The sequence below is a fragment of the Salminus brasiliensis genome, chromosome 5, assembly GCF_030463535.1.
Source record: "Salminus brasiliensis chromosome 5, fSalBra1.hap2, whole genome shotgun sequence".
Classification (NCBI taxonomy): domain Eukaryota; kingdom Metazoa; phylum Chordata; class Actinopteri; order Characiformes; family Bryconidae; genus Salminus; species Salminus brasiliensis.
Window position 1 is genome coordinate 22,750,911 of NC_132882.1, and position 12,166 is coordinate 22,763,076.

General features: G+C 40.7%; 1 protein-coding gene across 4 annotated transcripts in view; it reads left to right on the forward strand.

Moving 5' to 3' along the window:
- ube3d (ubiquitin protein ligase E3D) overlaps positions 1-12,166 on the forward strand; it is a 39,954-nt gene that overhangs the window by 7,098 nt on the left and 20,690 nt on the right. For 2 of the 4 annotated variants that reach the window (XM_072678851.1, XM_072678854.1), the window contains exons 5-9: positions 745-820; positions 1,754-1,829; positions 3,574-3,682; positions 3,874-4,043; positions 7,456-7,594. In XM_072678851.1, the coding sequence (XP_072534952.1) occupies positions 745-820; positions 1,754-1,829; positions 3,574-3,682; positions 3,874-4,043; positions 7,456-7,594 (570 nt within the window). The remainder of the gene's footprint in view (positions 1-744; positions 821-1,753; positions 1,830-3,573; positions 3,683-3,873; positions 4,044-7,455; positions 7,595-12,166) is intronic. The other 2 variants (XM_072678852.1, XM_072678855.1) reach the window with 1 other exon arrangement.

The following is a 12,166-nucleotide window of genomic DNA, read 5'->3' on the forward strand; positions in this document are numbered from 1 at the left end:
ATATATATATGTGTGTGTGTGGCATATTTCTTTTGGCGTATATTAGAGTATATTAGTGCAGAATAAAAATAATAAAAAAGTGTAGTGAGAAACTTTCACTGTGCTGACATTTATAACTTTTCAGCATCAGCCTGTGTGTGAGCAAAAACTGGGCGGCAGGTTATAATTGTAATTCCAGTATTGGACCGATAATAACTCCTGCAGATTATAGATCTGCTGCCAGTATACTGTGCTTCCTTTTTTTTTAAGTTAGTAAGACTATACTTCATGTACTCTAATTGACTCCACACTCCACGAATATGGCAACTCGTCAAAGGCAGTCTTTCAGAACTCTTTCTGGCGGATTCGCTTGCTGAGTTTTCAGTTTTGTTTGGAGGAACGCAGTGCTCCATCCACACTGCCTCTAGGCTGACAGGAGTGGGAAGAAAGCAAGTCTTCCTTCTTTATGAAAGGTACTCAGGGAGGCGGCGTGGCAATCTACCTTTATAAAAGCCTCTGCCAGCCTGCGAAGTTCAACTTGTTCTTCAGGACGATTGATTTTGCGTTCCCTGTCTTACTCTGTGGGCTGACTGTGGCTCTCTCGGCTGCTGCAGCAGTGAGATAGAGGAGCCCGTCGCTGTTCAAACGCCTGATTCATCCCTTACTTCAGTAAATGGTTCCTCTCTGCTTATTGATTTCTGCTTCATGTGGTTTAAATGCGGCTGTGATCATTTGTCTATTTTGGTTTGTGTCTGTGTCTCTCAGCAGACACCTGGCCACAAGACTGTGGGGGTCTTCTGTAGGAAGTGCTCTGCAGTGTTAGGAGAGGCAGTCACGACAGGTAAGATTTTCAGAACATGAATACTGTAAATTAGATTGTGATATCAGTTATCTTAAATTTGCAGGAAATTGGTGGTGTTCTCTGGCCATAAAATGGGGGGAAAAAACTAAATGGACTAGTTATCTGCGTTTGATTGGATTTTAATTGTACATTATAATTAGACTCTTAAGAAATGCGAATGTCGAACCGGTTATTTTGAAGTCCAGGAATGTAATTATAAGAAAATCCAATTACAACGAAAGCTACAGAACATAACCAAGCTGAAAACAACATTTCTTTAAGTATGCCTTGAAGAAGCAGATATTTAGATACTGTCTAAGCAAATCCTTACTTCATAGCCTATTTTTGAATGTATTAGAGATGCCATTGATGCATTTATTAAATATTGCAAATTGTCCTTAGTAAATAGTAAGTATGTAACTTGGACAGATTACAATCCTATGTTTTGGCCTCAGAACAAATCATGCCAATTTTTCTTATAGGCAAGCCTATTAACTTAGCGTCCATATTTATAACACCACTGGTCAGTTATTTCCAGTGATATGAGACCTTTCTATGGGAATGGATATTTATATATACCATAGAAAGAGACCCCATGGTCTCTCTCTATGGGGAGAGACCAAAATACTGGAAACTGATAGTCAAGCTACAGTTCCAAAAAAGTGTTTTAAAGTGCTGATCATGGGACAAAAGTTGCAAATAGTTTGCAGCATTTGGCTCAAAAAGGCACAAAAACGTGATTTCTCTGCTTTTTCTGGCTATTACAGTCTCCTAATTTGTAATATGTGTTTCCCTTTGAACGAATTTGATGAGCTCTGTAAGCTGGATGAGGAGAATGTAGCCTAGAGTTAGCTTTTAGCTAGCATGGATATCTCAAACTTTAATCACATTGAGATATTTGCCAACAAACATTATTTTGTACATCTGTTTCAGACGTGTTCAAATTCTATATAACTGAAATGGTGGTAAGGCAAACTAAAGATGAAGAGTGTGATGTTACACAACATAGGTAAGTACTGTGTTTATACTCAGCAAAACAGCCTTTATTTAATATTTAATTACTGTCAGATGTTTTGCACTCTTTCTGAAATGGATTTAAAGAATGTTTTTTAGTCTGAAGCACTCGGAAGTCGGAAACAGCTAAACTTTTATTAAAATGGTAATTAAAATAAGAACAAATACAATGTAACAGTCCTTTTAGGAATAATAATCTTTAATGGTCTTAATGCTAGTTGAGGTGGTGACCAATTCTATACCCTGCCTGACTCTAACACATGCTCTTATCCAGAGCAGAATAAAATGGTAAAGACTTGCCTGTATTTCTGCAAGAAAGAGTAGACAAACCCTACACTATAAAATACACTATATTGATAAAGCTGGAAAGTCTGCACAGCCCTTTCACCTCCACGGTTTACTATGTTACAGACTTATTCTATGATAGATTGAGTTTATTTTTTGTGTCACAAAATTCAACACACAATATAGCCCACAATGACAAAGTGACATTTCTGCTAACTTAATAAAAATCTACCATAGTTATTACATGTCGGAGCAAACACCAAGCAGTAGGGTCATAGAAAATCTCTGCAGACCTCAGACACAGGATTGTATCAAGGCAGAGTACCCAGGAAAAGGGTACAAAAAAATTACTGCAGGTTTACAGGTCCCAAAGAGCACCGTGGCCACCATCATTCATAAATAGAAGAAGTTTGGAACCACCAAGAATCCGTCTAGACCAAACTGAGCGATCAGGGAAGACAGGCCTTTGCCAGGGAGGTGGGCAGGAGGGTCACTCTTGACAGCTTCAGCGTATCCTTGTGGTCTTGGCAGAACCTTTCAGAAGCTCAACCATCCAGACAGCACTCCACAAATCAGGCTTTTATGGTAAAGTGGCCAGACGGATGCCAATCCTTAGTAAAGTAAAGGTTTGAAGTTTGCCAAGAAGCATCTAGAGGACTCATCAACCATGAGAAACAAGATTCTCTGGTCTGATAACCAAAAAGCAACTTTTTGGCCTGAATGCCAAGCGACTTGTCTGAAAGAAATCGGACACGGCTCATCACCTGGCTAATGCCGTTCCTACAGTGAAGCATGGCAGTGGCAGTATCATGATGCAGGGATGTTTTTCAGTAGTGGGACCGAAGCGACTAGTTCCAATAGAGGGAAAGATGAATGCAGCCAAGTCCAGCGAGATCCTTGAAGAAAATCTGCTTTAGAGCTCTCTGGACCTCAGACTGGGGTGAAGGATAACCTGAAGCACACAGCCAAAAGAGCAAAGTAGTGGCGTCTGTGAAGGTCTATGAATCCCTTTGAGTGGCCCAGCCAGAGTCCAGACCTGAATGACCAGTTAAACATTTGTAGAAAGGCGACGATGAAAAGGGTGTGCAGACTTTCTGGTTTGACTGTATATGTAAAATACAGATGTTACATACATGTGCAGGATAGTGCCGTTACAAGCTAAATTGTACTGTATGGTCCCTTTTGCAGCATCGCAAGGTTACTGTTTTGCTCTTGAGTTGAATACTTGTTCAGGCTCAACTCTATCATACTCAAAACAAAGAGAGGTTGCATGACTGCAGCTACCTTCAAGTAGTCCAACTGTGTGTGTGCATAACATGCATAAAAAATAAAACAAATATTGAAGCAATTTAAAATTGCTGTGATATTGAAATCAAAAAGTCATTGTAAGTATAGTGTATATATTGGTCAGCCCAGACCTATGGATAAGTATTTCTGGCTATTTTCTGATTCAGGCAGCAGTTCTTGGAGAGGGCCCTTGCTTCAAGACTCTTCGAGCTGTCATCTGCTCAAAGCATATTTCGCTTTTCTATCCAGACTCCAGGTGGCAAAGCTATGATCATGGTAAGACTATATTTCCAATTTCATCTGCTTTTGCAGCTGGTAGTGGGTTTTACTGTGCGTTCTTTCCCCAGCCACCCCCCACCCCTGTCCTTTGCACACCTATATTCAATGACAAATGACTGTTCCCGTACTCCTCCAGTTGAATGTAGGCTTACATAGCTTAATTTTTTTTTTCATTCCTAAATCAACAGCTCTGGCTTCTGAACACGGATACTCTGATTGCTTCATTCTCTGAGAAAGCCAGGAGCAGTGACAGTCTCATCTCCGCCAGTGACCACCATCTTGATGAGCATCAATCCCGCCTGGCAGCTTGTGCCGTAAAAGTCCTTTACCTCCCTTGCACTCAGGGCAAGCACCAGGAGTAAGCCATAAATTTTGTCTAAGCCTTTCTCTATTGGGGATGTTTTTCTTTCAGTGTATTGTAGGGGTGTAAAAAAAAAAAAAAACGATATAGTGAAGTATTGCGATATTGTTTTGCAGTACTGTTTCGATTCTCAAACAATAATAATTTTTTTGTTTACATGCAGAGATTCATGGCAGACAGTGGTTAATTTCTTATATGTAAACCCTGACCACTAGAAAGCAGTGTTGTACTCTTGTATTCAGAACCCCTTTTTTTTACCTTAAAGTAGATTTAAAAAACATTAATTTATAACCCCTGTATCATGAGGCGTATCACATCGCCAGGTTCTTGCCAATACACACCCCTAATGTTTTGGCCTTTCACAGCAGGTCAGTTAAGCTTAAAAACAAAAAAAAAAAAATGAAAAAGTTAGATTCTCAATAAATTAGCAGTAATGAGTTAAGGCAGTAATAAATGTATCATAAAATCCATACACCATATCCACATATAAATAAGCAAAAATGGCTTGTTTTGAGTTTGTTGTTTTTATGATGTTACAAAAACCAAAGCGGTGACATGCCAGTGAATAGGGCAGTGAGAACAGAGCAGTGGGTGACACTTTAGTAACCTGCAAGCAATTGGGGGTATAGTGCCTTGCTCCTCAGCTGTGCATGTTGAGGTAGGAGAAAGAGCTGTTCCTTAAACCTCCACTACTCTGAACCAGGGAATTAAACCAGCAACCGTCCGGTCTTAAGCCTCTAATCTATAGGTCACGTCTTTTTTTGATCTTGAGTTATCTTTTAATAACTCAGTTGCTAACATTAACAGTGACAGACCTGTTATTTAAAATGAACCATCTTACTAGAAAATGAAGATGCTCCCTGTCTAAACTCTGTCTGGGCTAAATAAATTGCTTTGTGATGCGTTGTGTGGCGCATGAAGTGGCTTTCTAAGATCACACGCAGACTCCTACGCCTGCACTTACACCTACTACTCCTACCCACAAATACTCGTTCACCCTGCAGAAAAGGCACTGCAGGAGATTCCTGCGGCCTGATGATGCTTAAGTGGTCCTTAGAAAGCTTGTGGGTGTGCACAATGTACCCCTTTTGTCTCTCTGACACAAGCAGGTCAGTACGACTCGAGCTTGTGTCAATTCTTTTTTCCTTTTTTCTGCTGTACAGAGAGAACTCCTGTTCCGACAGCTTCTCTCCCTCTCAGACAGAATCACTCTAATTATTCAAGCTGCGGAGGTCTGCTTTTCTGAACTGGTTACATTATGCGTCTGGTGGAAGAGGATCTGTGCTGTCAGCTCTGCAGTGACCTCTGCACCAAACAGCAAACTTATTCTAGGCTAGGAGGAAGTGGATTCAGACTGCGTATGGAAAGAGTTCTGCGAGATTGTCTGAAGGTAGTGGCGTCTGGTTGGTTTCCATCACTGGTCTGTTATCATAAAATTCTCTGTAACATTTATAATCAGTACAAAGTAGAGTTTAGACATAATCTAATTCCGGGAGAAAGGCCACGCCCTGGACCCCACCTCCTCATTCCCTTAGCCCTTAGTGACAGACAACTTTTGACACACCTCCACTCCTTCTCCTCTCTTCTTCACGAAGACTCACTACATGCTTGGCTCACTACTCGACTCACTACTTGGTTCACTACAAGCTTGCGGTTGGCTCGGATTCACACTCCAACAACAAAGCCACCCTGAACTCCAGCCCAAATGTCTTGAGTTTGCCTCCCCATTTCAGCCTTTCAGGGCTGAATATTATTTATATAAACACAAAGATCAGATCGATATGGGATGATACTCTGCATTAAAAGACTCAGATCAGATTGGTGGGCAAAATAATTGTGACTTCTTTCTGAATACAGTGCTGAATTTGAATTAGTATTTTCCAGTTGATACAGATGTGTTTGGGTTTGTAAAGCATAATGTTGAAGTAAGCTGAACTTAAAAACGATCTTGCCATCTCCTTTGAGAACTCACCGGTCACTCCTTCTACAGAAGCTCGAAGCCTTGGTGTATTCATGGATGATCAGTTATCGTTCTCAAGTCATGTCGCAAACGTAACTCGGTGATGCAGATTTCTCCTGTACAACATCCGGAGAATTTGACCCTTCCTCTCTAGAGAGGCCGCCCAGGTGCTCGTTCAGTCTCTCGTCACTTCCAGACTTGACTACTGCTCTCTTCTGGCTGGTCTCCCTCTGCGCACCATCAGGCCCCTGCAGCTCATCCAGAATGCAGCGGCACGGGTCGTCTTCAGCCATGTCACCCCACTACTGCGTTTTCTTCACTATCTTCCAGTAGCTGCTTCCCGCATCAGATTCAAAACCCTGACGTTGGCCTACAAAGCCAAGAACGGACCAGCCCAAGTCCTAACTCGGTATTTACTAGTACAACTCATTCAGGATCTCTGTAATGCAGTTTTTACTACTATAAACTCATTTTGATAATCAGTTAATGTCACATCTGCAGATCTAAAAAGCCACTCTGACTAGCCATGTTACTAGGATGATATATTCTTGTAAATGTGATTTTGACTAACATAGAGATCTTGAATTTGAATAACTGGATTATAGGTAATTATAGGTAAGAGAGTGAAACTCAATGTAAAGCCATGGTACAATATGACTAGTCAAAAATACATTTTTGATCTGTCGTCCTGGTAATATGACTAGTTAGAATGACTTTGTAGATCTGATATTATTACTGATAAAAAAGACATTTGATAGCTGATATCAGAAATCTTGAATTTGAGTTTACAACTTGTAAACAAATTAGTAAGACTTTCGTTTTGCTTTTACTGGTGTGATTTTTGGCTAAAACGCCATAGTAGTGAGCAAATGCTTTCCAGGGAGTAATAAATAATACAATTTAAAAGTTAAATCATACACTTTGAGAAAAGTAATTGTAATTTATTTCATTACACACTCAACACTGACAGTAGCTGAGGGGGCTCAGTGAACATCTCTGCGCACATTTGTCCTACACTACACACCTTATTACTTCTGAAGTGACTGAAGAAGTACAGAATGACAAATGTGATCGTTGTTTTTTTTTTTTTTTTTTTTTTTGCTGGCATTGTAGTTCTCTCTGAGCCTCAGGAACGAGTTTGCTTTAAGAGCAGAGTTTTGTGAAACACAGATGGCTAAATGTCACCGAAATGTCCTGAATAGATCATTGTCATTACGTGTGGCAGAACATCAATCTCTCTGCTTCTCTCCCTGTGTCTCAATCTCGTTCTCTGTTCAACATTCCCCGCTGACAAATTGCTGTGACATGATTAAAACTGTAATGTTTCAAACTGTCAGATTAATAGAATTTATGTGTCTCTCGTCCGCTCTGTCTCACTCGCTTGCCCCCCCCCCCCCCCCTTTCTCTCCTTCCTCCTCTCTCCCTCTCTCTCTCTCTCTCTCTCCATAGGGCTGTTAATGCCTGGGAAAAGGATATCAGCGTCCACCCACTAGCCCTTCCTGAGAGCACGTGTGAGGAGGTTCTGCAGCTCCTGACCACATGCACCAGCACATTGCCCACCTCTCTGCGCTCTATGAACTCCTATCAGGTTAGAGCTCCCTTAACCCTTTTTCTCTCAGACCACTACAACCACATCTTAACCAGCAAGCCTATCTCCGAACAGCTCTTTCATACAGGGCTGTATTAGGGGATTTAGGCTGCAGCTGCAGACACCTGTTTACTGCGTGCAACCCCAGATTGCCTTTTGGTCATCTGACTAATAGAATTATTGCTCTTTGATTGCACAGTTTATTCTTGCCCTGGTCTTTTTACAGTGTAGTTGAATGCAGAAATAATAGAGGGAATTGAGGGAATAATTAAAAGCTTTCTACAAAACCGTGAAATAAATTGATCTAACTTTAGAGTACTTCTCTCTTCATGACAACTATGATGTTCATTTCTGTAATGGCTCCTGAGGGATGTGCAGTGTTGTTGGGCAAGTTTTGCATACTAATACTTGCCTGTTGCAAGCTACTTGCAACATCATTTCTGAAAAACTTGACAGTTATGAACCTACTGAAAAACACATTCAGTTACTTTTCTGGTTAATGAATTAAGAAGCTGGTATTTCTTTATATGTATATTATTATATTTAATGTATTTGTATACATTTTTTTTCTTTTGTCCTTTATCTATATTTCTATATCTATTTTTCCAATCTGCATATGGTTGATTCTTTGCTATATAATCAACATTTATACCCTGTTCTATGTCTGCTAAGCATTTAAAAATGTAATCTCTTTTCAACTGTTACAGAACAGTATTGACTCATTAACCCCCATAACACCCCCAAAATTTACACATCAGCATTCTTGCCCTTAAAGAACAACGGTCGCCTCCTGAGACTATGGTGCTTTTTGTTACTATAGTATTTAGTTTGTCTTTCCCACTTCACCCAACAGTAACACTGCAGAGCAGAACATTAGCAGCAGACCCTTATAGGAGTTGAATATTAGTTGCTGTGTAAACAAGGCTTTGTGACCATGGCTTTGCCTGAGAATAGTCAAAAGCAGTGTGCATGCAAGCAAAAGCCAAAGATGTAAGCAGCTAGGCTAAAAGCTAACTCCAGACAACCAGCATTACCATGCTTTCAGATGGCTAACTTCACACCACACAAATAGAATATCAGCACTCTTTGTTAAGACTTATAATTACAAAATAATTGCAAAAGGCCCACTATAAAAGGAAATTCGTGTTTTATTCTAGGGCCAAATCATAGTTTGGTGAAATCTATGTAGTTTTACACAGCCATTTACAATTCTATGTCCCATACTTTGTATGTAGACCTCAGAGAACAACAAAACACTAAATAAATGCATTCAAGTACTGCATATCTTGTGTCCTCTTTCTAGAACGATTTTCTTTTTTTGGATCCCTCTAGAATATTTTCTGTGTAAAAAGATGTAAATCAAGAAAAAATAATAACAAAGCTATGTAGATCATATTAACAGGCCAACAAAGTATAATAAACACTGGCACAATCAGGTGTTTAAGAAAACCGTTTTAGTTATAGAAACTCCATTAATCCATTAATCCAATCAGATATTCCAGTCAGTTAGCACTTGACATGATTGCTTGATCAGCATTTTTATTGGCTGTTTCATGAACCTTGTGTCATAAATCTGAGATGCTTGTGCAAGTTTTGGGACTGATTGTAAGTGAGTTTACAGAACGTTTTATGTTTCACATCAAGTTTTAAGCAGTTGAAGTGGCTTGAACATTTTGCTGTGTAGCTACGCTAGTGGTAGTGTCTAAAGTTAAGAACGAGAGTGTCAATAAATATAGTGTGAAGCTAAAAAATTACAAATAATTTACAACAGAAGTGTTGAACTTGGTTCTGTCTGGGCCAGACCTCTGCAGAGCTTAGGGTTCTGCCTCATTAAACACACCTCATTCAACTTCTCAGCTAATTAGCAAAGCCCTCATGAGCTGAATACAGAGGGTGAAAAGGCACACTAATCTCTGCAGAACTTTGCCCAGAAGAAACCCAATTTGACACCCCCTGATTCACAGGGACAAAACTTTGTGTAAGCATCTACATGTTTTGCCGTTTCCATCACAGTTATTCCACTTGCAGTCAAGCCTGCAGGACCCCTGTGGCCCCAGAGCTACTGCCCCAAAGACCATTGTGGTAATTCAGCCTTGATTAAATACAGAATGCTGTCATGCCTTCCCTCTACGTGTAGATTTGCATTGGAGTGTAATTACAATTAATGAACGTTTGTTGGGCCTAAAGTGCAATGTACTGGGCTTTTACCACAGCTGACAGTAATTGCCAACCTTTAGAAGTCTTGCATAACTGCCATCCCAAATACGTACAGTAGAAGCATCTGACTGTGCTTTTGAATAGCAAAGAGAAACGTTCTATTCCTGACACTTGAAGACTCCCAGTAGTTGAGATCTAACATGCCCTTTGAAGAAGACCTACACATTCTTTGAGAGAAATGCACAGCCTATTAGCCAGGTATCTGGAACAAAGCCCCTGGTTCAAGTGTTTACCATCCTATCTGCTTCTTCTCCTTCCAGGCAGGTTCCTAATTAATGGCAGAAACCTTTGTCTCTGGATTTTCCGTAACTAGTACGCATGAGGAGGCCTCCAGGCTTGAGCAGGGGGAACAGTCATAATGCTGATGCTGAGATGCAGTTTTTTGTCCACGTGTATTATGAAAAACCCCATTTCCATTTATTTTCCTCTAGCACAGAGAGGCGCGCCGTCTTTGGCAGATAAAGCAATAATTGTAGCGTTGCCTGCTGTGATTCTGTAAGTGCTGGTGGCCATTAGAATTCCAAATGGGGGCTGAAATAACTGGAAAAATGTTCATTTGCATGGATAGATTTTGTTTTGCCACAAACAGGCTGTATGGATATGACCATTGCATTGAAAGTAAGGCCACACAATGGCCACACTCATATTCATTAGACTCGGTCCACCCAGAAAGGACAGGTGAGCTTGAGATGGCCAGGCAGGATAAAGGGGAAAGTGTCCAATGAAGTTGTGGCAAGCGGTTTGTGAGTTTACACACTTTAACAGTTGCGTCTGGGTTGGGTGGTGGGGATGGCGTTGGGCAGAGGGCCAGGGTAATCAAATGACGGAGGTCAGATTCAGTTACAGGAGATGGAGCTGAGTGCTCTGTCTGGAGGGCCACTGTGAATGTGAGTCATGTGCTGCGAGCGTTTAACAGCCGCAGTGATGTACTGAAGCCGCCTGTGTTCTCGGACCGGCCAAGAGAGAAGTGTGTGTGTGTGTGTGTGTGTGTGTGTGTGTGTGTGTGTGTGTGTGTGTGTGTGTGTGTGTGTGTGTGTGTGTGTGTGTGTGTGTGAGGGAGTGAGTTTCTGTGTTCTAGTGGAAGCTCAAGTTCTTCTCCAATAAGAACACTTTGTTCTCAGTATTTGCAAGCATTACCTTGCTTGAGAGGTCCTTGACTAATGGACTGAAAAGTATTTACAGCAGAAAATAGCATTTCTTCCATCAATAAAAGCACTTATTATTTATCAGCACATGGATTGTAAAAGCTGTGAGCAGGAAACTTGCCACTGAAATGAAAAAGAACCAATGCAATACTGCCAAGTAACTGTTCTACTGGAAACCGTTAACTTGGCTACGGTACACAGGCTAACGGCTGAGTTCAGTACAAAGTTGGCTCACTTTCAGTTTTGGTGTAGACCAATTTAGATACTCGTCAGAGCATCTTCTCTGCAAAGTCACACTGCTGGTGCTGGAAGCTTTTTTTAATTAATTAATTTATTTATTTATTTTTATAATATATAAACGTCATCAAGAGTTCCACTCTTTTCAGCAACTGACTTCCTCTCCCGCAGTGCATCAGCCTGTCAGCTTCTTTCATAAAAAGGAAAACTATTCGTTGGTTACTTCGCCAAGTTTGGAGTGTGCAGATAAGGAAATACCAGAACCATCAAAAGTCCATGCAGGTTGGCAGCCTTTGCCGTTCCAAGACCATGCCATCACTGCCAGGACACTATAATCCACACACAGACTAGGCTCTGTTCAGTCTAAGACTCAACAGCCTGGCATTTGGGGGAAAAATATTACTGATTATATTTATTAATGTGAATTCAGTTCCATTACTTTAAAGTACCAGGTGTCAAAACCATCTACAACTGCTTTGTAAATTTAATCATAGTCCTTTAGGGCTTTGAAATGAGTCTTACACCTGCTGTTTCCCTCTTTTGGGTTGCCTCTGTGGCTGTATTCTAATGGGCATGGATTATTGTCCTTGTAAAAAGTAATAGGCTTTAAGTAACTCGCTCCCCAGTTTGATCCTTGAGCTCAAGTTACCCCTCATCCATCACGTGAAGCAGACCCTGCATGAGTTTACCTTGGTTAATGTTGTTCCCGTCTGCTTGGCACACACTCATCTCATGGCAGATGGGCAGTTCCAGGACCTGTTTATGTTTTATTTATATATTTTGTGCTTGTGTATGAATTTTAACCCTGAAAAAAGGCCTCAGCATGTTTGCATTTGTCAGTGTGATTGCTTATAGTAGTTCCATCTAGGCCACCTGTTTCAGAAAAGGGACATGTACAGGTTATGCTGCAGTAACCCACAGTTGTCTTTCTCTAAAATATATTCACACTTGGGCTGTTCCAGGAGTCTCGGTT